Source organism: Tinamus guttatus, unplaced genomic scaffold, assembly GCF_059628265.1.
Source record: "Tinamus guttatus ecotype Peru unplaced genomic scaffold, ASM5962826v1 Tinamus_guttatus_pri_ptg000035l, whole genome shotgun sequence".
Lineage (NCBI taxonomy): Eukaryota > Metazoa > Chordata > Aves > Tinamiformes > Tinamidae > Tinamus > Tinamus guttatus.
Window position 1 is genome coordinate 8,634,277 of NW_028288569.1, and position 23,114 is coordinate 8,657,390.

Sequence of the window (23,114 nt, forward strand, 5' to 3'; positions counted from 1 at the left end):
CACCCAAACAAAAACCAAGGCATTTGAGTTCTTTAGCTGATCACACCATTCATTGGCAAGTAGTTGAACAAGCTCTGCTCTTCCACACCTAAAAGGGCACCAATAGAAGGACAAATTGGAAGTTCCCCTCATTCTTTAACAGGGCGCATGGTTGGACTCGATGATGTTGAAGGTCTTTTCCAACCCTTACGATTCTATGATTATTTCTATCCTTCATTATTTACAATTAAGATATGGAATAGAGTTTTAGAAGTCTAAATACAGAAAAAAACAAGTTACTGCTTTGTAATTTTTGGTTCCTGGCATTTACTTTTCACTGGAAATGTAAGGGGTTTTAATACATTTTGGAAGCTTTTCATATTAGCTGAGAGTTAGCTTGGCAGTACAGCTTGTGACGGTCATTTTAATCTTTGCAAGATTATCCTTTTCACATCATAACACATTCCCTATGGTAAATCTTGGATGCAGATTTAGTAGAATCAAAATTTCACACTGGTTCTCACTGCAGCACCTATAAACTAAATTGCACATTTAGAACGCAAAGATGGACAGTGGGAAAGAAGCTCCACCAAAGCAGAACGCCAAGAGTCTTCTTGAAGTGGAGGCACAAATCAGAAAATTAATAAGAAGATAGGATTTACTAAAACATGTAGTTTTAGGTTGCTATGCTTGCTTATGCTCATGGCAGTTCCCGCAGCTACAGCCTTCATTCTACCAGGGATTTTTAATACTAACCCCAAACAAGAAAAGGATGCATGTACACACTGCAGGTGCACCCAGGTCAACTTTGCCAGCTAAGGTACAACCCAACACATATCTAACCACGCAGAGCAACACACTCCATCACAAGCACACACTCATTTTCATGTGCCAGTTGTGTTTTGTGATGCCTATGGCAGACAACACAAGGCGTTAAACATCATGGGGCTGATGGAAACTAATTCTGCCGCCCCTTTTTTTAATGCTAGGGTAAAAGACGACGGCCTTCACTAGTTAAAAATGTATAATCATGCCACTTACTTCTATCAGTAAACTACCAAAGATGAATGTGATATTTGCAGTCTCCAACATATATGTGAGACCAATGAAAAACCTTCCTGAAAGACCTTCTTGGTCAAGAAAGATCAGTGAAATTCACGTTCCTCAAAGAGAAGGACAGGCTGCTTTTAGGGAAGAGGCTTCAAAAAGTTCTAACAGAACAGAGAGAGAGAAAAAAAATAAATACATCAATGCTAGTTATTTTAAGACTCCCCCTTTTTCCTCACCCTCCCAAGCCCTATTTGCTGGGTGGAGAGCAGCTACTTCCTTCCTGTCCTTCAAAAAGGACAAAATGTGTTTAAAATGTGTCTGATAGGAAAAATTTATTGCATGACTCAGTGGGTGTAGTTAAGTTTTAACAGGTTTCAACTAGCTTTACTCTTTACTTATGCAAGCATTGCCTAAGATATTATCCAAAAAGAGGAAAGGCAAAATGGGTATCAAAAGAAGGCTGATTTAAGTGTAGTAGCTGAAACTTGATTGTAAACTCATAAGAAAGAGCACAGTACAGAAGACAGCCAACACAGGGACCAGTGGTGTCAACTTTTCTATCCAAAAGTCAGACAGTCCGATATACCTGATAGCACACTACACTTTGCAAGATGGATGTCTGGGAGACAAAGATTCTGCCCTGAAAGCTGAGCAGGGTTCCTTAAGTGAACTTAATCGGGTAGTCTTGCTTTTATTAATGGAAAATGGCTTTAGAGTGTATTTTTGTGGGAAGGAAAGGTGGCTGCCTGTGTTCTCAGAACATAGCATCTAAGTCCCAGATCTATCTGCAGTACCTAAGCACATAGTTACCTAAACACAGAAACAGTGCTATGAAATTATCAATTAAAGTAGCTAAAGTAGAGCCTAGTGATCATGATTGAACTCAGTTCTATCATGGCAGTCTTCTCTCCCATTGAAGTTGTAATTCTGTCAGAAGACTGTTCTTGCTTTTATTAGAAGCTGAGCAGGCTACATACTAGTATCCCTTCTTTGTTTAGTCATCTCAAAATACTGCAGATTTACACTTACGTTTGGGCAAGATCTTTGAAAGACTGGTAATTACAGCTAGTTTAGTTTAACATGAGTTAAGTTTTCATAAATAAATTATCAATTCTTTTCTTTGAACTCTCAAAGTTGGTTTCCAGTTACAGGTAAATATGATGAACATAGTGTTCTTAACTAGGAAAAAAAAAGTAGCTCACACACAAATCTAAAACAGGGTGAGGGAAAAAAAAACAGTAATAATAATAAAACCACATTTTCAGGAATCATCTTAGTAATGAAGCTAAAGATACCTTCTGATAACAAGAAGCTATAATCTTTTGTTGAGAAGAAGCTGAAAATGATTGAGAAAAATTCCACCTCTTAGTACAGCATGTGTATAGGAACAAAAGTGATTTATTTACTACACACAAAGATTTTTATTAAAAGGCTGGTAATGGAACAGTTTATTTTAATGCATCAACTTGATAAAAGGTTAGAATTACAGAAATGGTGTATAATGCGGAATAATTCACATGTATGGATGATTTAAAAAAAAAAAAAAAAGATTTGATGAGTAGAATTGAGCTTCTCATTCTAGTTACATTGTAAAGTGCCTTGTGTAGTCATATTCTATTGTTGGAATGACCGCTTGTACAAATTTTAAGAAAATAAGAAGATACCTGAGTTTCTAGTTAAGGAAAAGAGATAATAACTAGAAAACGCATTAAAAAACCAACCAAACAACAACAAAATACACCACACCATATCGAAATGGCCTTCACCAGTATTTCCTGCTCATGGTAAATTAACACTTAGTTTAGAGACTTGAGAATTAAGACAACAGAATTATGGCAACAATATCTGATGCTTGCCCAAACACTCGAACCTTACTGTTTTAAGCTAATTTCAGTTGAATTTCTCTGCTTTATGCAGGGATTTTCAGTAGGCCTTATTAAAATCACACTTCAGTATTTATACCTCCATGTGCACAAGGAATATTTTGTACTGATACACAAAATGCAATATTTTGCCAAGGCAAATTGGCACCTAGCAAGGCTAATTGCTAGCTACCTTCCTGGAGCTGCAGGGGAAGTCAGACTCCTCAGACTGTTTCAGAAACTCAGATGAAGAAAAAGGCTGCTATTCTGAACCATCCTTTGGAAGGACTCCTTCCTGTTGATGAGGGAAAACAGAGTGAGTACCTTTACTAAGCTGAGCAGTCTGCCATTGTGAGGGAGACCTTCCCAGTCCTGCTTTGTGCAAGTCACCTTGGAAAACACATTGGGCCTGAACCTGCAGTATGTCTGATAACTACAAAATGCCCACTTGGGACTACAGCAGACAGCCAACCCAAAAAATAAATCAGTTATATCAGTAATGGATAGAAGTAAAGCCTACCATTTTGGCACATCAGTCTTATAGACTCAGCAAACACAAACTGGATGATAATGAGCTTAAGAACGGCCCATAGGCAAACTGAGATTTAAAAAAAAAAGTCAAGATCTTGTAAACAGACTATTTCTAACTACTGAGAAATGGATAACATGAACTGCTCAGGAAATTTATTTTTCAGTTCAGCCTCAGTTGCTTACTGCATAATTCGAGCAAGTCTGAACTTGCAGAGTGAACATAAATCTTTCTGATTCAACGTTTAAGTGCTCAGCAACTCCTCATTCAAACTCCAGTCTGCTTTCTAGGAGCAAAAGCTGCTAGAGCACTATTTTGAATGGACCTGCTTGCTCCTACCCTGAGGGTTACTTCAGCCAGAAGGCAACTGCAGCAATTATTACAATTTAAGAACAGTCACTTCATTAAGAAAATTCTAATTGCGACACATTGCTGATGTTCAGGACCATTTTAGCCATTTTCAATGCTTTTCTGTTAGCTGAATGTTTTATCAATAAGCTCTTTCAAACACTGCCCATTTGCAGATGATAAAATAACAGGACCTCCGCTCCTTTCAGAAGCTGTGTATCAGAGCTCAATCTATTATAGCAGCAGCAGTCTTTTCAACCTTCACTACTTTCCCCTGCTCCCCCTTTTCACCTTCCAGACAACTAATTAACTGAGTCCGTTGCACAAAGGTGCTCATCCCACCACTATGGTAAGTACTGCCCCAGCTAGTACTGCATTCCAGGTTAGGAAACCCGAGACACAGATTTGCAACTTAAACTGCAGCAAATCTCTAAAAAATACCATGCAATTATCAAAAAGGATACATGTGAACTCCAAGTTCTCCTCCGCCTTCTGCAACAGTCTCTATTATTTTCTTCATCACTTCTGCATGTCTAAAAACAAAAACAAAAAAGGAACAAAAAACAGAAACAGTTAAGATATTTAAAAGAAAAGCAACTATTCCATAAGATCAGGTTTTGTGCTAATTAGATAGTTTAGGGTGGTTGACTTTAGCAGCAGCAAGAAGAAACTTTACTTTTTACTAGGTTCATTAGGAAGACAGCCCCCCAAATAACTGAAAATTATTACTAAGTGATGAATACAACGTGTTATCTGTCAGATTCTTGCCTCTGCAAAAAAAAAAAAAAAAAAAAAAAAAAAAACAAACACCAGAAAGATGCTCTATGCTACAATCCAGACAGAGTACCACAATGACAGGAAGAACAGTGTGCTTCTCACTAGTGCAATTTGTTAAATATCTTTGAAAAAGCCACCAGCTAAATCTCCTGAAGCTAATTCCTCCCCATCACCACCAGGCCACCAGAAGTTCTCAGCTGATCCCTGAAGAGGATGCCTAGAAACTGCTGCAACTTTGTTAATTTTTCTGCTACACTCTTAAATTTGCAGAATTTAAGAGAGAGAAAACACTTCTGTGGTTCATACTAAGTTTCCTAGGAAAGCTGAGGCTAAATCAATCCTGTGTGGACTCAGAACTGTTTTTCTGAGACTGATTCATGATACGGAAACCTTCCGGTGCCACAGTTATAACTTTGAATAATTTAATAGTTCTTAATAAACTAAGAATAAACAGTTCTTAATAAAGTCCAGAAGTAATAGGTTTGCTTTCAGGGTAGCTCTTATACCCTATTAGTCACGAGATGGAAAGCATACCACATCAGTGGAGAGAATCACTGTATGGCCAACTCATTTAAAACAAATAAACAACAAAATCTCCAAGGTATGTAGTTGATCTTTACTTTTTATCTGCAACTTTTCTAATTAAGTTCTTGATTCTTGTTAAATAATTACAAATTATTTAACAATCTTAGTTCAAAATACTAATCTTGAAATAACCAAGGTGCTTACTAACAGCAAGGCAGACTGCTGGGCACGTAACTTACTGAACATGCTTTGATACTTTGATGCAAACCTAAATAGATGACTAATAAATGGCATTTAAAAATTTACGCCCTAAGCTAATCGTGCTGACTAGGAACAGAAGGAAGGAAGCTGTTGCGAAGTCTCCAAAAGCACACTGTAAACAGGAACATGTAAGTCTGGAGAAATACCAAAGGTCAGCATTTCTCGTTTGCTGTGTTGTTCTTCCTTACAAGCCAGCTAGGCTTCACAGTTGATTCCAATTCCAGCAGCTCCTCAGGATGCCTCTGCTGAACACACTCATCATATCAAATGCCAGAGGCAGCTGCTTTGACACAGAAAGCTGGCCACTATCAAAATCTAAGCTTTGACCTCTTCTGAAATGATGGGTATTTTTTTGCACTGCCCAAAAAGACAGGTCATCCTATGACCACTGGATTTTTTTTTACAGAACACTGGTTCAGCACAGTAAGTCTTACCAACATCTCAATGACATTCATTTTTGTCATCTTTCAAAGGACAGATTTCTAACCTGCATCAGCCACCAAGACAGTCATCCTTGTAGTCCTCCAGTTCCACATTAGAAGCTTCCCAAGTGTTTTATAACCTCTCAAAAGTTTGTTTCCTGTTTTCAGTTTCCTTCTCTAAGAAAGTTTTGAGGAATTAACGAAACACACATTTTCTCTCTCCCCACAAAAATTTAAAGAAATAAGATAACCTTGGGAGAAATGTAATTTAAAGACTGAGCTATCTAGAAATAGATTTCTTCTGATTAAGATTTTACTCAAGACTAAAAAAAAAAAAAAAAAAAAAGGTGCAATCCTATCATAGCCCCAGGTAACTGGTCATCTTTACTCAAGATAACTGCAAATATTACATGCTCACCAGTGCTTGTTTCAGAACCTGTTGAGCTATCAAATAAATCAGACATTTGAGACATCTACTAAAATTACTGCACTTTGTGGTATATCAAGTGAATACTGAGGCAGTTAAAGCAATATAAGGAGCTATTCATGCTTAAAGTCAGCTATACGCTGTTGTTCCTATTGAAAGGAAGCCCATCTTTTGACAGATTAAATGTCCCTTTATGCACACATCTATGGTGTTCACATTCTAACCGAAGCCCCTCTTCTACTTTGAAAGTGACCCAAGCCTCAGTCAAAGGATTTTTTTTCAGTCAGAAGAAATGTCAAAACTTCAAGCTGGAATTCAGCACAGCTGTCAAACTAACAGTATCTGTGTTTCAGCTGGAAATAAAATACATATCATCAGAAAGTAAATGTCAAAAATAAGGGCCCTCCTGACATATGGAACAAAAGAAAAACAACAAGTGACTGGTGCCATCTCCCCCTGCCATCTCGGTTCAAAGAAAAAAAGCAAAGGCTTCCACCGGGCTTTCAATATAGTGAAAAACTATTAGGGCTGCACGGCAAAAAGCAGAATTCAGGACTCCTTAGAGTGGGGCACTTTTAAGTGAAATTTAGCTATAAGTATGGGACAGTGTCTATAACTGTTCACACATGAGACAAGTGTATAGAAAAAAAAGTATCAGCCATCTTTACTCGAAGCTTTCAGAATCTGCAAGGATTCTCAGTTAACCTTAAGTTGTACGATTTGGTGGTCCTTGCAGTCGTCTCAACGCACTTCCTTACAGGTACTCAGAGTACATACACAGGAAGGAAAGAACTAAGACCTTAAAAGCTTATTACCAACTATTCTAAAACAGGTGAAAATAAACTCTTGGAATTAATGTAAGGAACTCATACCTAGTTGTAGATGTGTTTAGTGGTTAACCAGCTGGTTATCTCATCTGTAGCCCCCTGAAAACTTTGATTAATTCAGTTTGCAGCCAATTAATGCAGGAAGTTGAGTAAGTTCCTCCCACTATCATAAGAAATAAAGATAAAAATGCTGACAAGAAATACAACTTCCACCAGGGCTGCCAAATGAAGAGTTTCAAGTGACTACTCAAAAGAGAACAAATTTCAAGAAGCCAACAGTGAAATTCCTCCATTTCAAAGCATGTCTTTGACACAGGGTATGAGGATATATGACACAGTCAGAAGTGAGTTTAGCATCATCTAAATATCCCACATTACACAATCGCTGCATCATGCAGCAAAGCAACAGCAGCAATGCTAGCTAAACATTGCAATCATAGACCTTATCAGTTGTAAACTTAAATGTAAACTTGTTAAATTTAGGAAATGGAATAGCTCAGTTTAGGGCATAAAGGAACATATTGAGTGCTTCAAGATTCAAGCAGCGTGAGATAATTCATTTAATCAGAGATTTCACAACATTGGCACCTAACTACCAACCAGAGCTGTCATTCCCACATATCTTGGAAATCTATCAACAGAAATTTCTTCCCAAACAATTCATTAGCAGGGCTTCCAAGAGCTCTAAATCAAGCCACATCTTCATACTTTCTTTTCTCCTTTGCTCTGATTAATCATCTTCCTTCCTAGTCAGTCGTTTATGCTTCCCCCTTAACACATTCAGCTCACTTGGTATTCCCTCAAAAACTCCAATTATACTAGGAGCTGCATTTATTTTTAATCCTCCAAATCTTGTGAACAACAAAAAATAAGCTCAAGGTCACTAGCAGGGAGCATATTAATTCATAAAATACAAGAATGTTGTTATTGCATCAAACCAAGAGCCTGCCTAGACTTGCTTCTTGTCCATCAAGCACAAGGAGGCCAGAGGAAGCATCTAGCAGCAGTTCCATAAAATATTCCAGCAATAGGTTGCCTAGAGACTTTCTAATTCAGAAACAATAACTTCACCCTTAATCTTGACAGTTCTTTTCCCTTCATTAGGGTCATACTGCTTTCTGAATCACAAAGGCACAGACCAGTTGAAGTTGGAAAGGGCCTCTGGAGACCATCTAGTCCACCCCTCAGCTCAAGCAGGGTCACCTAAGTTTTCCTAAGTTCCAAAGCTTCCTGGGTTTCAGTTCATGCCTTTTGCATCTCAGCCTGTCACTGGGGGCAATTGAAAAAGAATCTGGCCCTAACTTCTTTACACTATCCCTTCTGATATTTAGATGCATTGATAAGGTCTCCCCTTAAGCAATCTCTTCTCCAGGCTGAACAGTCTATCTCAGCCTTTCTACATATGAGAGGTGCTCCAGTTCCTTAATCATCTTCACAGTCCTTTATTGGACTTGCTCCAGATGCTCTAACTCTGTTGTGTGCTGGGGAACCCAGACTGGAGAGCAGTCCAGGTCGAACAGAGGACAGGATCACCCCCCTCGGTGTGTTGGCAACACTCTTCCCAACACGGCTCAGGATTCCATTGACCTTGTTGGCCATGAGGGCTGGCTCATAGTCACCTTGTTGCCCACCAGGACGCGAAGGGCCTTCTCTGCAGAGCTGCTCTCCAGCAGGTCAGCTCCCAGCCTGTATAGGTGGCCTGGGATTATTCCTCTCCAGGTGCAGGTTCCTGCCCTTGTCCTTGTTGAACCTCATGAGGTTTCTCTCTGCCCAGCTCTCCAGCTGGTCCAGGAACCTCTGAATGGCAGCACAGCCCTCTAGGGTACCAACCACACTTCCCAGTTTTGCATCATTAGCAAACTTGGTGAGGGTGCTTCTGTCCCTTCCTCCAGGTCACTGAGGAATAAACTGAACAAGATTAGACTCAGTATGACCCCCGAGGGACACTGTCTGCCAGCTACAGCCTCCAAGCAGACCGTGGTCCTGAGCACAACCCTCTGAGCTTTGCCATTCAGCCAGTTCTCAATCCACTTTACTGTCTGCTTATCTGACCCCTACTTTATTAACTTGCCTATGAGGATGTTACAGAAAACAGTGTCAAATCCCTACTGAGACAATTTAAATATTTAATTAGGTGTTGTGAACAGAGTTCACTCTTTTTGTTTGCTTTGAACATGGCAGCTGTGAGTTGCATTCAATGGCACTGGTTTTGCTATTGGGAAAGACTGAACACCTGTTACTTATGCACCTTCGCTGGCATGACGGAGGTCGCTGCCACGTGGCTTCAAAGCTGAAGGGTACAAAGTTATTTAGTTGGACCTTACTTGAAAACAATTTCATGCCTGTCAGTTACTCTAGTCACCCTCTCCTCTCTCTACCTTTTTCCATTTTCAGTCTTCCTTCATCTCAAAGAAGATATAAGAGCCATACCAGAGCTGTACTTTAGTATTTAGCATGCAGATGGCTCAAACTCAAAATCTGAACTTTTTCCATATATGAAAGACTACTCAGTGTCTTTTTTTTTTTTTAATAGGAACAAAAGCATAAATTCACATCCTCAAAACCTTCATGTTATCAGAGCATTGAGAAGTTGCACTGTTTAAGACGTTGGTTCTGTAACACTAGGGCAGGCCTATACCTAGGAGGAAAGGCACCTTCAAAGATCTACAAAAAATCTGTGTAGTTAGGCTAAACTGCAGTCTCTTTGTATCTTGACTGAGAAGTATGGAAAATGAAACATAAGAGATCCTCGAAAACATGACTGTTATGCCCTTACGTTGAATACATATTTCAGTATAGCTGAACTGACTTTTATTTACCACTAAAGAACTACAAAGACTTCAGCGAGGGGAGAGAAAAAAAGGGGAAAAGATCAGAAGGCAGTTTTTACAAAACAAGAAAGTTATTTTCTTTCTACTCCCAAAATATACATTATGCTTTACCCCTAAAAAAAAAGCAAACTAAGACGTAGTATGGGAACACATTCTTCTACAGAGAGTTTTGGTAGCCTGCCATCTTCTGGAGTCCGTGGGAAAGCAGTAAGCTAAGTCGAGCACAAGCAGAGCTCTAACCCCATAACAGCGCCTGCCTTCCAGAGGCAGGCACTGCAACCACTTCAGGGAACTCCTGCTGTCTGTATTCCATCCTCCCACAGGAGCCAGCAGAGCACAAGAGTCCAATGTGGAAAAACATCCAAAAATTTTGAACCCAGTCCTTAACAAGACCAGAAAAATCCCTTATGTCCATGTGACGAATCAGACCAAAAACTAAACCTTACCTGCATGGATGAACTGAACACATGGGAGGAGGAGGAAGATGAGGGTGGTTTTCAATTGTCACTGTTTTCTTGACGTGATCTTGACTAATATCTTCATACATATGGTCTACTGTTAGAGGCTGCCGTTGCTAGAAAGAGAAAAGGAATGCAAGAACAAAAGCGTTACTAAGAATCTTTTGTTCCTTCTCAGCAATTCCAACACCACTAGAACATGAAATTCTATAAGCTACAATTATCTAACACAAACAGTTTCTAAGGGACACTGAAAGAACAGAGAACCTCAAAAGTCATAACATATAGGCATAGCAACACTGGATTTCAAGAAACCAGATTTTACTTTCTTCCAAGTCGTGCTAAATTACCAAGCACAATTTTCAGATTGTTTCTACCACTCACAAGTTCTGTAATTCATGGCTGCAACCCTGATCACATACTGGCTTTCTCAATATTTCTTGCCTTTAACTTGAACTGTGTAGCAACAGAATAGCTGACATGGTGAATCTGATCTCAAAAAAGCAAACAAACAAACAGAAACAAGCCCCCATAACTATACCTCATCATATCCAAATAACCAGAGTCTTGGAGTTTGATAGTATTTGTCGTAAGTGATGTAGAGATCATAAGTTCTAGTCTGTAGAATAGCATCTTCCCCTCCAACATCAACTTTAGCTTTGTTAGCCTCTACAATCTGTCTTGTGTCAAGTGTTGCCTGGTTATCAAGATAAAAAGGACAATGTAAGTAAGAGAACACACCAAATAGTAGAGGCTTATCTCTTCTCCCATTTTAGGTAGTTTTCTAAGGCTGTAAAATCTTAAGCAAATATTAATAAATGCATTTTATTAGAAATAAAATTTCCTCACCCTCCTTTCTAAATTATTTTTTAAAGAATGCATGCAATTATACTGCCATATATCACCCTCCCTCCCTTCTCAGTAACTTTCAAGCCTAGGCAATTCCGGTTCAGAAGGTAGAGGTCTCAGACTAGAGATACATATGTATATGCAGCTTATATATTAGGAGAATGCTCCAAACTAGTGATGCCCTCTCCTGTCCCTTCTGACAGTCCGACACATTTAGTGTAACCTACTGAACCCATAAACCAGTCAGACAACACCCAGAAGCTTTTAAGAACAACCACTGCACTTGATATCTCCTGTTAACTGCATGGAAGCAAAGTGGAAAGGGTCAGCGGAGAGTGAGAAAAATCAGCAATTAAAATCTTTGATGACTTTGATGAGAGCTAAAATTATTGCGACAGACATGCAAAAGAAATCTACAAAATTCCAGGCTCAGTCCCATGCACTGCAACAGATGAGATACAGAACTGTTCACTCACATCATCTGTCTCCAAGAGCCCACTTTCTTCATATTCTGAAAAGAAGACCCATAAAATTCTGTGTTCAGCTTGTAGCTAGCTGTCATTTCTCATTCAGAAACAATTCCTTAAAAAAAAGATCTGCATGTATCTAAAGATGTTTTATTTGAGCAAATTTCCCCAACCCCAAACCAGAACAATACTCTTTCCTTAACGCAAGTATTACCCACACTAAATGCACAATGAGCAAGTCTTAAAGAAAAGTTTTTTAATAGACAAATTTCAGAGTTTAAGTCTAGCTAAGAAGGAATGAATCTGTATTAAATCCCTGCTTTTAGTTTATTTGGATCTGTTTTGCTATTCAAACTAATTTTCCAGTTATTAGAATTCATGCGGTATTATTCACGAGTCAGAAACCATGCATCACTACATTCATATGAAAGAAGGCAGAGAGCATGTGTCTCTTGCAACTTTTAGCAGGAATTCCATAAAAAGGAATAGTAGTATTTTCTTAAAGCACGCTGCCTTAGTTACAGACCTGCAAAAGTACATCCCATCCAAGCTAACAGGAAATACCTTCCATGTCTGCAGCTTCCCCTTCGTCATCTTCATCATCATCCTCACAGGATGTTGAGCGTTCTGGTATTTTTATATTATCCTTTTGAAGTTAAATTGAAAACACCATTTTAAAGACAGCTATGTTTAAGACACATCCATAAAGCTTAATAGCCTCAGCAAATTTACAAAGTAATTAGAAGTTCAGTCAAGACAAGTTAAGCAAAAAAACAGCTTCCTCAATATTGATGAGGACTATGCTGAACACAGACATTTGTAATTCCCCCAAAAATCTAGCCTAAAATCCATCAAAACATTCTCTGAGTTTGTAGGTTGGAATGATTTATATTATATGCAAGAAAGAATAAATATGAAATTAAATCCCATAATTTATTTAAAAGACAAAAGGCAGCCTACCTATCCCAAACCACACAATCATTAAGTAAGAATTTCCACCAAATAATTTAATTTTAGCATCACATGAACCTGTTTAAATTAATCAGGTCCTGTGTCTGCATTTATAAATATAACTGAGCATGAAGTTTAAGATTTTGTGTGATGTAACCCATAGCCAGTTGTGTCAAAATTCTGGAATTGTTATTAAAAAAATGTAAAAGTGCCAAAAGATATAATTACTTCAAGATATCATTTCTTTAATTGCAAACATTAAATGCTCAGGTTCCTTGCTGGAAAAAACAGTAAGAAATTACAGTTGTGAAGCCCTTTGGCTTTAGTACATAAACAGAAAAACAAAAGTTTGTCATCCTGGATTGGCCCTGTGGTCCAAGAAGTGATGATAAACAAAAAACCGTTTTCTACATACAGCACATAGGAAGTCAGACCTACTTCACAACACACATCAACAGTTATGCATTACTGCACACTGCGCAAGCGTTGCGCTTCATTGAAACAGATTATCTTTAGGTATACCTTGAATGGTGTGTAAAACATATATTAATCTTTCACGAACAATACTAAATCGCTGCAGGTAAAACTTCTACTGCCTTTGGGTCCTGTAATAAAATAAGAGAAAGTTTACAAATACCTTACTGTCTAGTGTGATCTCCTTGATTGCTTCTGTTGCACCCACTATACCTGTTATGGAGCAAAAAGACCATTATAAGTTCGTATGAAATAGATTTGCTTCTTTGTTATAGAATACTACAGTAAGAGTCTCAGAGGTCTCAGAAAGCAATATATGATCTTTCCAGTTACACCTCACAACAGTTTTGGAAATCAGAAAGGACAAGCACAAACAGACAGTACATGTGACAGCACAGATCACGCAGAGCTCACACTGTTAACAGAATGCTGAAAAGCAATTTATTTTTTATCTTTCAGAATTTATGTAAATAGTAAGTTTGGGACAGTATTTCAGTGTTCCAGGACTCCAGTTCACTCCAGCAATCAAGTCCGTTTCATAAGTGAGGCACACGTGTGAATATCTTTGAACTTGTTGAACATGCTCATGACGGCATTATTTGGCAAAATACAGAATAGTTGAGGTTGGGAAGGATCTCTGGAGATCATCTAGTCCATCCCTCTGCTCAAGCAGGGTCACCTAGAGCGCATTGCCTAGGATGCTGTCCAGACAGCTTTTCCTTATTTCGAAGGATGTAGACTCTACAGCCTCTCTGACCAATTTGCTCCTGTGTTCTCTTACCTTTTCAGTAAATTAGTTTTCTCATATATTCACATGGATCTCATAGTGTTTCAATTGGTGCCCACTGCCTTTTGTATAATAATAAACTTGTAAATATTTTCAAAACTTCTAAAGAGCAACTTATTTCAGACCTATAAGGGCAAGGAGCTAAACACCTGAACAGTCATACACAAATGAGTTGGATAGCTGACAATGTAATCTAACTCTTCCAGATACACAGACATCTATATGTGAGAAAGATTTTACATGCGAAGCTTAAATGAGAAAATGTTTTACCTTAACAAAAATCAGTCTGAAACAAGACTTTGAATACCTGTATTGTGGAAGGTGTCCACCCATCCCCCATCACCATCATCTTCTTCTATAATTGCTTCTTGTTCATCTGAATACTCCATCTGTTTACATCTTTTGTAGCACGGCACTGCAAAAAAATTGCAAGACAAAAATGACTGCAGCCATTCCCAAGCAAAACAGATGGAAGCAAAAATTTATCTTACAAAGTCTTCTGATATATTGGTCTTTTATATCCTTATTTAAGTAATCCTAGAGCTATCTTTTGATTACAAAAGCATGAAGTTATATCACAGTACATCAATTGCTGTGACCTTAAAGTTCATTTTCCTGAAATCACCTCCAGTCAGACCCATAGGGATGAGAACGGTGTTAAGACATCCCATCTCCTTAGACTGCCAATCCAATTGCTAATGGCTGGAGACAACTTATTAGTTTTCTTAACATCACTAAACAACTTTCCGCCTGAGTACAACTGGTCTCAATTAGCAGCAAGAATTCATTGATCTGACTTGTCTTCCGAATTCTGCTATTTTCTTTTTTATCAGCTATTTATGCAACACATGAGGTGTGTTTAATAAGCGTGCTTACCATCTGTAAGTCTGGCAGCGGGTAAAATTAATGTGTTATTTAGAGTAACTTCAGTCACACACATTATAGTGGCATTCAGGTATAGATTTAAACAGTTTTCAGAAAGTAGACAAAGAGCAAAGATCTGATTACAGCAAAACAGACATTTTCCGTGAGCTTATCAAATCAAAATGCTCCTTTTCTACTAGTCTGGGAAAAACAATCACTGTGCAAACTGCAGAATTTGTCAATAGCTTGTAGATCTTTTGGAAAGGAAAGAGAAGGTGAAACTCAAGGTGAAAAGTCAACCTCCAAACTATCAGACTTCCAACATAGAGTGTGACATCCCCATGGCCCACAGCTTTTAATCAAATGATGTAACAGTGTACATGGCATAGACAGGAAACACAAATATTGGATATTTTTCTTTTGAAACGTGACCTAGAAGGATCACAGCAGGATAGGACCATGGAAAGAAGAGAAAAGAGAAACTGCAAATAGATCACTTGGCCACCCAGCCACTGCAATCATCTTCAAGTTTGTCCAGCTATCATCTGCACATGACAGGGCACTGCTAGACTCCAAAAGTCAGCAAAGAAAACCAATGTATGAAAAAAACAATCCAGTGCAGTTGCTCTCTTCAGGCTGTTCTTAGTACTGCAGGCACATCTAATGGCATTCTAGATGCATTTTGCTGTAAGATCGTTTGAGGAAAAAAAAAAAAATCCCCGTAATTGTGTTTTAGCTTTCTTCTCTTGTTATTAAAAAGATAGCCCCTACAAGTACTATACCTATCTTTGAACCTAATCAAAATTTGATTAAAAATGATATAAATATCACTATTATTGAACACGATAGCGGTATTTTAATTTCATGTCTTAAGTAGAATTAGAATTACCAACATTGTAATGAAATGCATTTTGAAACTCTTCAACAACCCAGGTTTTCTAAAAGAGGAGGGAAACCAAGTGCCCATTTTTCTTGTTATGGAGTGAACACAAATTGAAGGACCGAACAAGGAAGAGGCAGACAAGACTTATGATGTTTAAGATTAATTTCTACTTCAGCAAGGCAAGTTGCATTACTAACGTGTTACTAACTAACTAAAAACTGGTCTAAGGAACAGACTTTAGATGTGCAAGAGCTTAAACATTTTTTAATATTACAAAGCTAAAACATCTAAAGTGCAACATACTTGCTTCCCCTGTCAATACAGACAATCAGTAGATTCGATAGCGCAAGCAACCACGCTATCAGTCCCAAGAACATTTTTATGTAAACTTCAACCTTACCGTTTTTAGTTACCAAAAACTGTTTGTCTGTTGGCAGATAAGCCTTGACTTTTAGTTCTTCTCCTGAAGCCCTGCAAAATAAAGTGCATCATAAAAGGTTGATAACTTGATATGTAAACAAAAGAATCCTTCTCTTTTAAAGTTTTAACAGGAACATCTTATGTACTCCTCTTGACCTATTCCCAGAATTTGCTCGTCTACGCAAAGGCATATATAGGTATGGTGTCCACAAGGTTTGTCATCTCTAATCTGTGAAGTTTTATAATTAAAATACTCTGCTTAGATACCTACAGGTTGACAGGACATAGCCTTGTCTATAGGAAATTTACCAGAACAGGCAATAATATGCCAAGTATTTGTAGAAAGGAACTTTGGAAAAAGCAGGAGATAGATCTCAAGATATAAAACCTTGCCATGGTCAGCAGAGCTTAAGTTTTTTTTGTCGAGCTCACATTACTCGAGCAATGCTTTCACCTTTAGTGATTTCTGGTTTGGAAAAAAAAAGTATGTGACACTCTAAATAGCTAGATCCAAGCTGCTAGCACACAGACCTGGTTCAGTATCATGTTTTCTCTGAAGGAGACTGCAAAAAGGCAAGAAACAATGATTTGAGCAAAACAACTCCTCTTTCAACCCTATACTGCCCAGTACCTTGGCAAAGCCAAGAACTTTAATGAAGCAGACTGTGCAGACCTTGTTCATTTAGGCACTATCTGATTAGATTTTATAATGCAAGATTCCAATAAAATATAAAAAAAATACTTTATCTGCACCCTTACCGCACATGAGAAGGGTAAGTGATTTCCAAGGGCAAGCATGGCACAAAGTGATATGATATGGACCATGTAACCAGATGGACTATCTATCTGACCAAATTTAATTACCACATGATTGTTTAAAATATACCACTTACAACTAGTTTGTAACAGTTCCAGTTGGATGTGCTCTTTTGTTTGTTGAATTAACAATACTAAGACAAGCACAGGGAGACACACTGCCACTGCATCTGCTAGGGCAGCTTAGGCATGGAAAGTGTTCACAGAACATAGTAGCTTAAATACAGTCTTGGAAAAACAGAAACAGAACCAAAAATGACAACTATTAATAGCAAGAGCAGTAAGACCAGCCTGACAAAGTTTATATAACTTCATTGTAATAACCAGTAGAAATTGTATTACAAGAGTCAGTAAGCCATTCTGAAGCAAGACAACCATGCTTTTGCATCCAGCGGAAACCATGTCAAAGCATAAGCAGGGATGCAAGCTCTCTATAGTTCTTTTGATTTTACTTACCATTGCCAAGTAGGACAGTGGTGAACTAAGTGATCTCCAGCTGCAACAAACTGTTAAGGGCAGAAAAGAGTGCTATTAGATACAGCATGGTAGAAGAGAATCTCCAACTTTAGCAGTACTAATATTTCAGTCGTATACTCCTTTGATAAATTAACTGTGTAAAAAAAATAACTCCTTATATCTGTTTAACACTTTATTTTCAATCCATCTTTCATCCTTGAAAAGTCAGTTTAATCTTTGTGTGTTTATCTAAAGGAAATATGCACTAAACTTCACAATAGCAAATTCAGACAAGAATTCAAAAGCTCTGGTGTTATTTATGTCTTTTAATTAGCAAAAAGAAAAGAAAAAGCGTATTACACAACTGTTTACTTTGTGATAGAAAAAACTGTTTTATTTGCCAATCTTCAAAGTTTAAAACACTGAAGAGGTTAATGCAAGAAGGCTAATAAACATATTTAAGCTTTACCCCAAACTAAACGAGTAAAAGTATTTCTATATTTTCCTGGAGTTTCAGCTTGGGGGAAAACAAAACAAAATCAAACCCACACGAATACATGTTCATTCAGAACTCCTTTAGTAGTCATGACAATTTTGCAACAAGACAAAAAAAAAAGTGGAAATGACACCAATTGCTTGAACTAAAAGAAGGGAATAAAAGCAAGCAGTTTAAAGAATAGCCAAAGCTATGGTAGTTTTTCACTGATATTAATTAGACAGGGATACTGAAGTGCTGAGTGCCTTGAAAACTTGTGTAGAGCTTATTTTAACAATACAGATTAAAACTCTTCATGCTATTTGTTCTTAGTATTCAAGATATTTATTGAAACTGTATCACTTTTTGAGAGTGATATTAGAAGAATCATGCGGGACTCGGGCATACTAACTCATATTCTACCCAGTGAAGTCGAATTCTTCTGCATAAACCTGAGAAAGGTTAACCTGTGTTTAAGAAGGGATTTTTTTTCTGTCTTTTTACATCAGATAGTTTTGAGATTCATACCAACTACTACAGCTGCTCTTGTTTAAAAATGCCAGGTTATAATATACTTCTCAGTTGACTGAGAGTGGTTGGACAGTGACACTAAAGATTTGCTGCAAAGAGATGCCGGCCATTTTCTTGCTGTGTTCTCCAAAGCAGGTCATCGCAGTGGATAAGCCCACAACATGCCTTCTATATGGATTAACAGATTTGATCTCTGCAAAAGTGGTTTCTCTCACCCACTTTCCAGGGAAAGCCTCTGGCAAAAGAGAAATCTTCACTTGAAAGAAAAGAGTAATTTCTCTCAAGACACACACGGAAATTTTAAAAAGCTATTAGTCTTTGAAGAATGTTGGTGCTACAGAAGTTTACATAATAAAAACACATATTGTCAAGTAATTAGAAGAGAGTTTGTGGCACTGTGCTCCTTGGGGGTCTAATAGGTAAGTTTCTAAACAAAGTAAAAGCAAGTTTCATTTGCACTTTCTTGTGTTTGGACAGCCTAAGCTAGTTGGTTTCACTTTCTAGTTCCCAAGCACTAATGCTACAGTCCTCAACTGGTACTACAAAACTGTCAAGAAAACATTTTTTTTTTCCTCATTTTCTCTCCACTTTTAGCAAGAATGATTTTAAGAATTGCCTGCCTGTCAAGCATATATGAAGTTAAAACAGATAGTGTTCTGAGGTATTAACTAATGAGGACTCAAGCAAAAATTTGTTAAAATGAAGTGCACAGATATAAAAAGAGGGCTGAGATATATAAATATATATCAGATATATAAAAAAAACATGCTGAGTATGATTAACTAGTCATATTTAGACTTATTGCTACTATTTTTTCCATCTTATGCTTTGCTTTTTGTCTCATCTTTCTTTTATTAATCTTAATATCACATTGTATTTACAGATGCATAAGAAAGTATTTTCTAAACAGTAGCACGTTACTATGAGAATAGAAAAGTCAAATAGCACTCTAGGTCAGGTTTTTATTTTAATTCTAGAAAAATTCCATTTGTTTGTCCTTCACAGCAAACTCCTTTACAAACTAATTTACCTGGTAGCAATCCAAAATACACCCAGCCTAAAGCAGTGTGACAATTGAAAAAAAAAAAAAATCATTAGATGCTTTTTGGGGACAAGCATACATGTTTCTGCCACAGACTTGGAAAGAACCAAAAGGGAGGTAAGTGAGGCCTGTTTCCAAGATGTGAAAGGTACAAGTTCTTATTCAGACTGTTTATGGGAACGGCTTTTGAAATCAACACATTTCTGCATTTCTGTTCTAGTCCTTAACAACCCTGACAAACAGCTACTGATCCAGCATGAACTTTCTTTACCTGTATTTCAGGACACAGTAAGGTGTGTGTGTGGGGGGGGGGGCAAGAGAGAGGAAGTAGAAATTCCTGCTTTAAGAAGTAATAATTAGTCAACAAAGGCATAAACTGCTTGAAAAGAACATGGCTATTTGGAATAAAAGTACCCGTTACTTTCATGTTTTCTAAATATATTTCTAAGATTCCAACTACTTACTTCTTCAGGTGTAATTACTCCAGTTTCTTTAAACTTAGACTCCTGTAATAAAGAAAATTTAGAATTGTTAAGCTCTGCTGACACAGAGTGTCCACTTAACTTGAGAAGAAAAATATCTGTTACGTCCTTGCAAGATGTCGGGAATCATCAAGAAACTATAAGAAAGGAGAGCCCTTGCACTCGCTATTGCATTTGACAGTAAGAGACACACACATCACTTGAAATCAGTCATTTTCAGCCATAGGGGACTGTTCTAAGCTCTGAGCAGCAGTACAATGTATCACTGCGTTGCTCTGAGGTTAAAATTAAGAAGTCATGAAATGAATGACTAAACCACATTCATGGTAGTTAAAGTTATGTAGAAAGCAACTAACTTTTGTGTTCCTGTTCCTTCATTACATAGAACCAGTTTTCAATCTCCTCATATCGTCCTGCTTTTTGTGGAGGACAAAATAGTTGACAAGCAGCAAAATGACTTAGTTCTTATATGGAAAAATGAAACAATTATAATTAAAAAAGGCATCTGAAAAGTTTAAAGCCAATGCTTTCATACATTCAAATCTAGAGTGAATCTATTTATGACTTGTGGGGTTTTCCAGTTGTTTTTCTCCTTCAGAAAAGTCTCAAGCACTAAGGAAGCCTTTTTCCCCTGCCATCAGAGATAGCAAAGAATAGCTTTTGAACAAGAGCAGTATTTCCACAGCATAGCTCACTTCTGAAGTTTTTGTGCAATCTGTTACTTACAGTTCTTCACTGCTAGCCATCATTGATACCATATCACTTTCTGCTCTGAAGAGCTTATTATTTTCTCATCAAGACTAAAAGCAGTGGCTGAAAAGGATCTTGATTTTAACTACAACTTCAGCTTATTCAATCATTAGCAAAAGCATAAAATAAAATCAGTCATTGCTAAGCACAGTTATTCTTAATGCTCAGCATGACCCATTTCTCTTGGGCAGGCATTTAAGAAAGAGACAGGCCAAACTGCTGTCGCACAAATATTTGAGCATCATCATATGCTACTCAACGAAACCAAAAGAAAGAAAAAAAAGTAAAAAAAAAAAAAAAAAAACACCTTACCAATTTAGACTTATTAAAACTTAGAATCCTTGCTAACACATTATGCCACCACATTGATGACAATAACTAGCTAGCCTCAAGACTAACTATATGCCCTGAATAGCATGCACAACCATTAGGATTACATGGGACAAAAAGGAAAGTCTTCTGTACCGCTAGGGTAACTTTTTCACTTTTTCACATTCTGCACTATGCAACCTAGTGCAATGTATAGCTCTAGCTTCTTTATGAAGTTATAAGCTGGACTATTTATTCCTTCAGTGCCCTTTTAAAGGAAACAAGATATACAGAACATTATCATTCTCTACATATGGAAGGTTCCACTCCACCTTCCTAAGGTCTATATTTTGTTTAGGGACTTCCACAGAGGACTAGGCATTATAAATGCTGCACTCTATCACCAGCATAAAGCATCGAATTTGTAATTGCAACTATACAGCGGTAAACAAACCACTCCACCCTCTTCCATTGCAGCTTCCCTTGAGCCCTTACGCACTACATTAGCAGGCAACCTTGGATGGGTCCATATCCTATCCAAGGCAAGATCAATTTATAATTCCATGCCATTGTCTTCTATCCAAAGCCTTAACTTGTAGAGCATGTGCACAAACACATAGGCCACTGCCATTAATAATTGCTGTAGACATTTCTCCTCCCCTCCAAACAACAAAACCAGGAAGAATCAGTAGTGAAAGCACTGCTGAATTTGTAAAAAGTGAAACACGATGCATGGTCTAACAGTTGGAAAAAAAAAAAAAGACTTGAAGGTTTTTTTACTACCAACGTAAACAGTAATAGGAAACATGCAGGATGTGCAGTCTACTTTTACAAGCATAGCTACAGCTTACTAGAAAAAAAAAAAGCAATCTATTTCTACAGTTCTACAGTTATCTACTGTACACAGGCTCAGAAATGTTGATGCAGAAATGAGTTATATATAACTTTATGACTGTTTACATAACGGAGATGATACTGGCCTTTTCTCTCAGCCGAAAAAGCCGCCCCCTTACCTAAAACCCCCGTGAGCAGTAGCTTTTTGACTTCCTACTTGAGCACTTTCGACTTCCCACCCTGGTCGCGCAACCAGCTGCAGCTCAGCACTCCCCAGCAGGAGGGCAGGGGACTCTCGAGCAGCAAGGCCAACACCGCCGGCCTGCGCCTCGCACTCCAGATACGCTGTGAGCCGCTGGCGAGCGGGTAACACCGGCGCCCCCGCCACGCAAGCCTCCCTCCCTGGCCCCTCCAACGGCCCTAACGGCCGCGCGCTCTGGCACCTTGAGCACGGGCGTGAGGTATTCGGCCACTTCCAGGGCTTTCCCCTTCACCGTGTTGATGACGTTCTGCATCGCGCTGCTGCCGCCGCTGCCGGCGGAGCACGGGCCGCGGCTCGGCCACCTCCCGGGCCTCTCGCCCAACGATCCCGGCGGCGGCCCCGGCCCCGCGAGCACCGCCCACTCCCCCCTCCCCACCCCCGCCCGTCACGTGACGCGCCGCGCTCTCCGCAACCCGTCCCGCCCCACGGCGGCCCCGCGTCACGCCGCTCTGCGCCTGCGCCCGCCGGACCCCGCCCACTGGCGGCCGCAGCCCCGCCCCCCGACGCGTGCGCGCGCAAGGCGCGGCGCGGGGGAAGAGGGGAAACGGGAAGGGGAGGCGGGCTGTCCCCTGCGCGCATGCGCGCCCGCTGCGAGGGGGGGGCTCACGCGGGTGGGGGCGGGTCCCTGCGCGCTCCTCGCGACGTCGCAGCCCCGCCGGTGGGCGGGGCCAGCTGTCAGGGTGCGCGTGCGCGCGCGCGTGTGCGCGGGCAAGGCGCGGCCCCGCCAGGTGAGGCCGGCGGGGGCCCGGGCGGCAGCGGCACTGGAGAGCGGCGGGGGGCGGCGGGTCTTGGCAGCCGGTAGGCTGGAGGCCCCAGTGATGGACAGGGCGGCGGCCGGCGGCGCGGGACGGGCGGAGGTGGGGGAGTCCCTCGGCGGCATCTGGTGGCCGTCTCCGGCCTCCCCCTCCGGAGCGCTCCGCGGGGCGCGTGGGAAGCGCCCTTCTCGCCCTTCCCTCCGCGGGCGGAACTGCGCCCCGGCCCTCGCGGCGGCCGTTAACGGACGCCCCGCCCGCCGCCTAACGGCGCGGGGACAGCGGGAGGCTGCCTGCGCCAAACCTGGGGCTAGATAAACTGATAATAGTAATCTCACGTGGTGGTGCTTTTATTCCACTTTCCATGTTCTGCAAAGTATGTATCTTTTATATGGGATAAAATGCAATCAAATA

At 39.6% G+C, this 23,114-nt stretch overlaps 1 protein-coding gene across 1 annotated transcript; it reads right to left on the reverse strand.

The window, feature by feature from the left end:
* Positions 1–2,409: 2,409 nt before the first annotated feature.
* On the reverse strand, positions 2,410–22,217 carry ATG3 (autophagy related 3). The gene is made up of 12 exons (XM_088534049.1): positions 22,130–22,217; positions 19,776–19,817; positions 17,264–17,313; positions 15,972–16,042; positions 14,132–14,239; positions 13,201–13,250; positions 12,177–12,258; positions 11,622–11,656; positions 10,838–10,993; positions 10,285–10,412; positions 4,233–4,301; positions 2,410–2,693 (listed from the first exon to the last, which is right to left on the reverse strand). The coding sequence occupies exons 1-12, from the start codon at positions 22,199–22,201 to the stop codon at positions 2,612–2,614; spliced, it is 945 nt and encodes a 314-aa protein (XP_088390175.1). The 5' UTR covers positions 22,202–22,217; the 3' UTR covers positions 2,410–2,611.
* Between the last annotated feature and the right edge of the window lie 897 nt (positions 22,218–23,114).

Bases quoted from the DNA above. Each gene is read 5' to 3' on its own strand.
- ATG3 (XM_088534049.1), bottom strand. From the start codon at position 22,201: ATGCAGAACGTCATCAACACGGTGAAGGGGAAAGCCCTGGAAGTGGCC. The intron at 13,251-14,131 runs GTATTCAAAGTC...GCTCCATAACAG, and splicing joins GGACACCTTCCACAATACAG to GTATAGTGGGTGCAACAGAA. The intron at 10,413-10,837 runs GTATAGTTATGG...TTCTCTTTCTAG, and splicing joins GGTTATTTGGATATGATGAG to CAACGGCAGCCTCTAACAGT.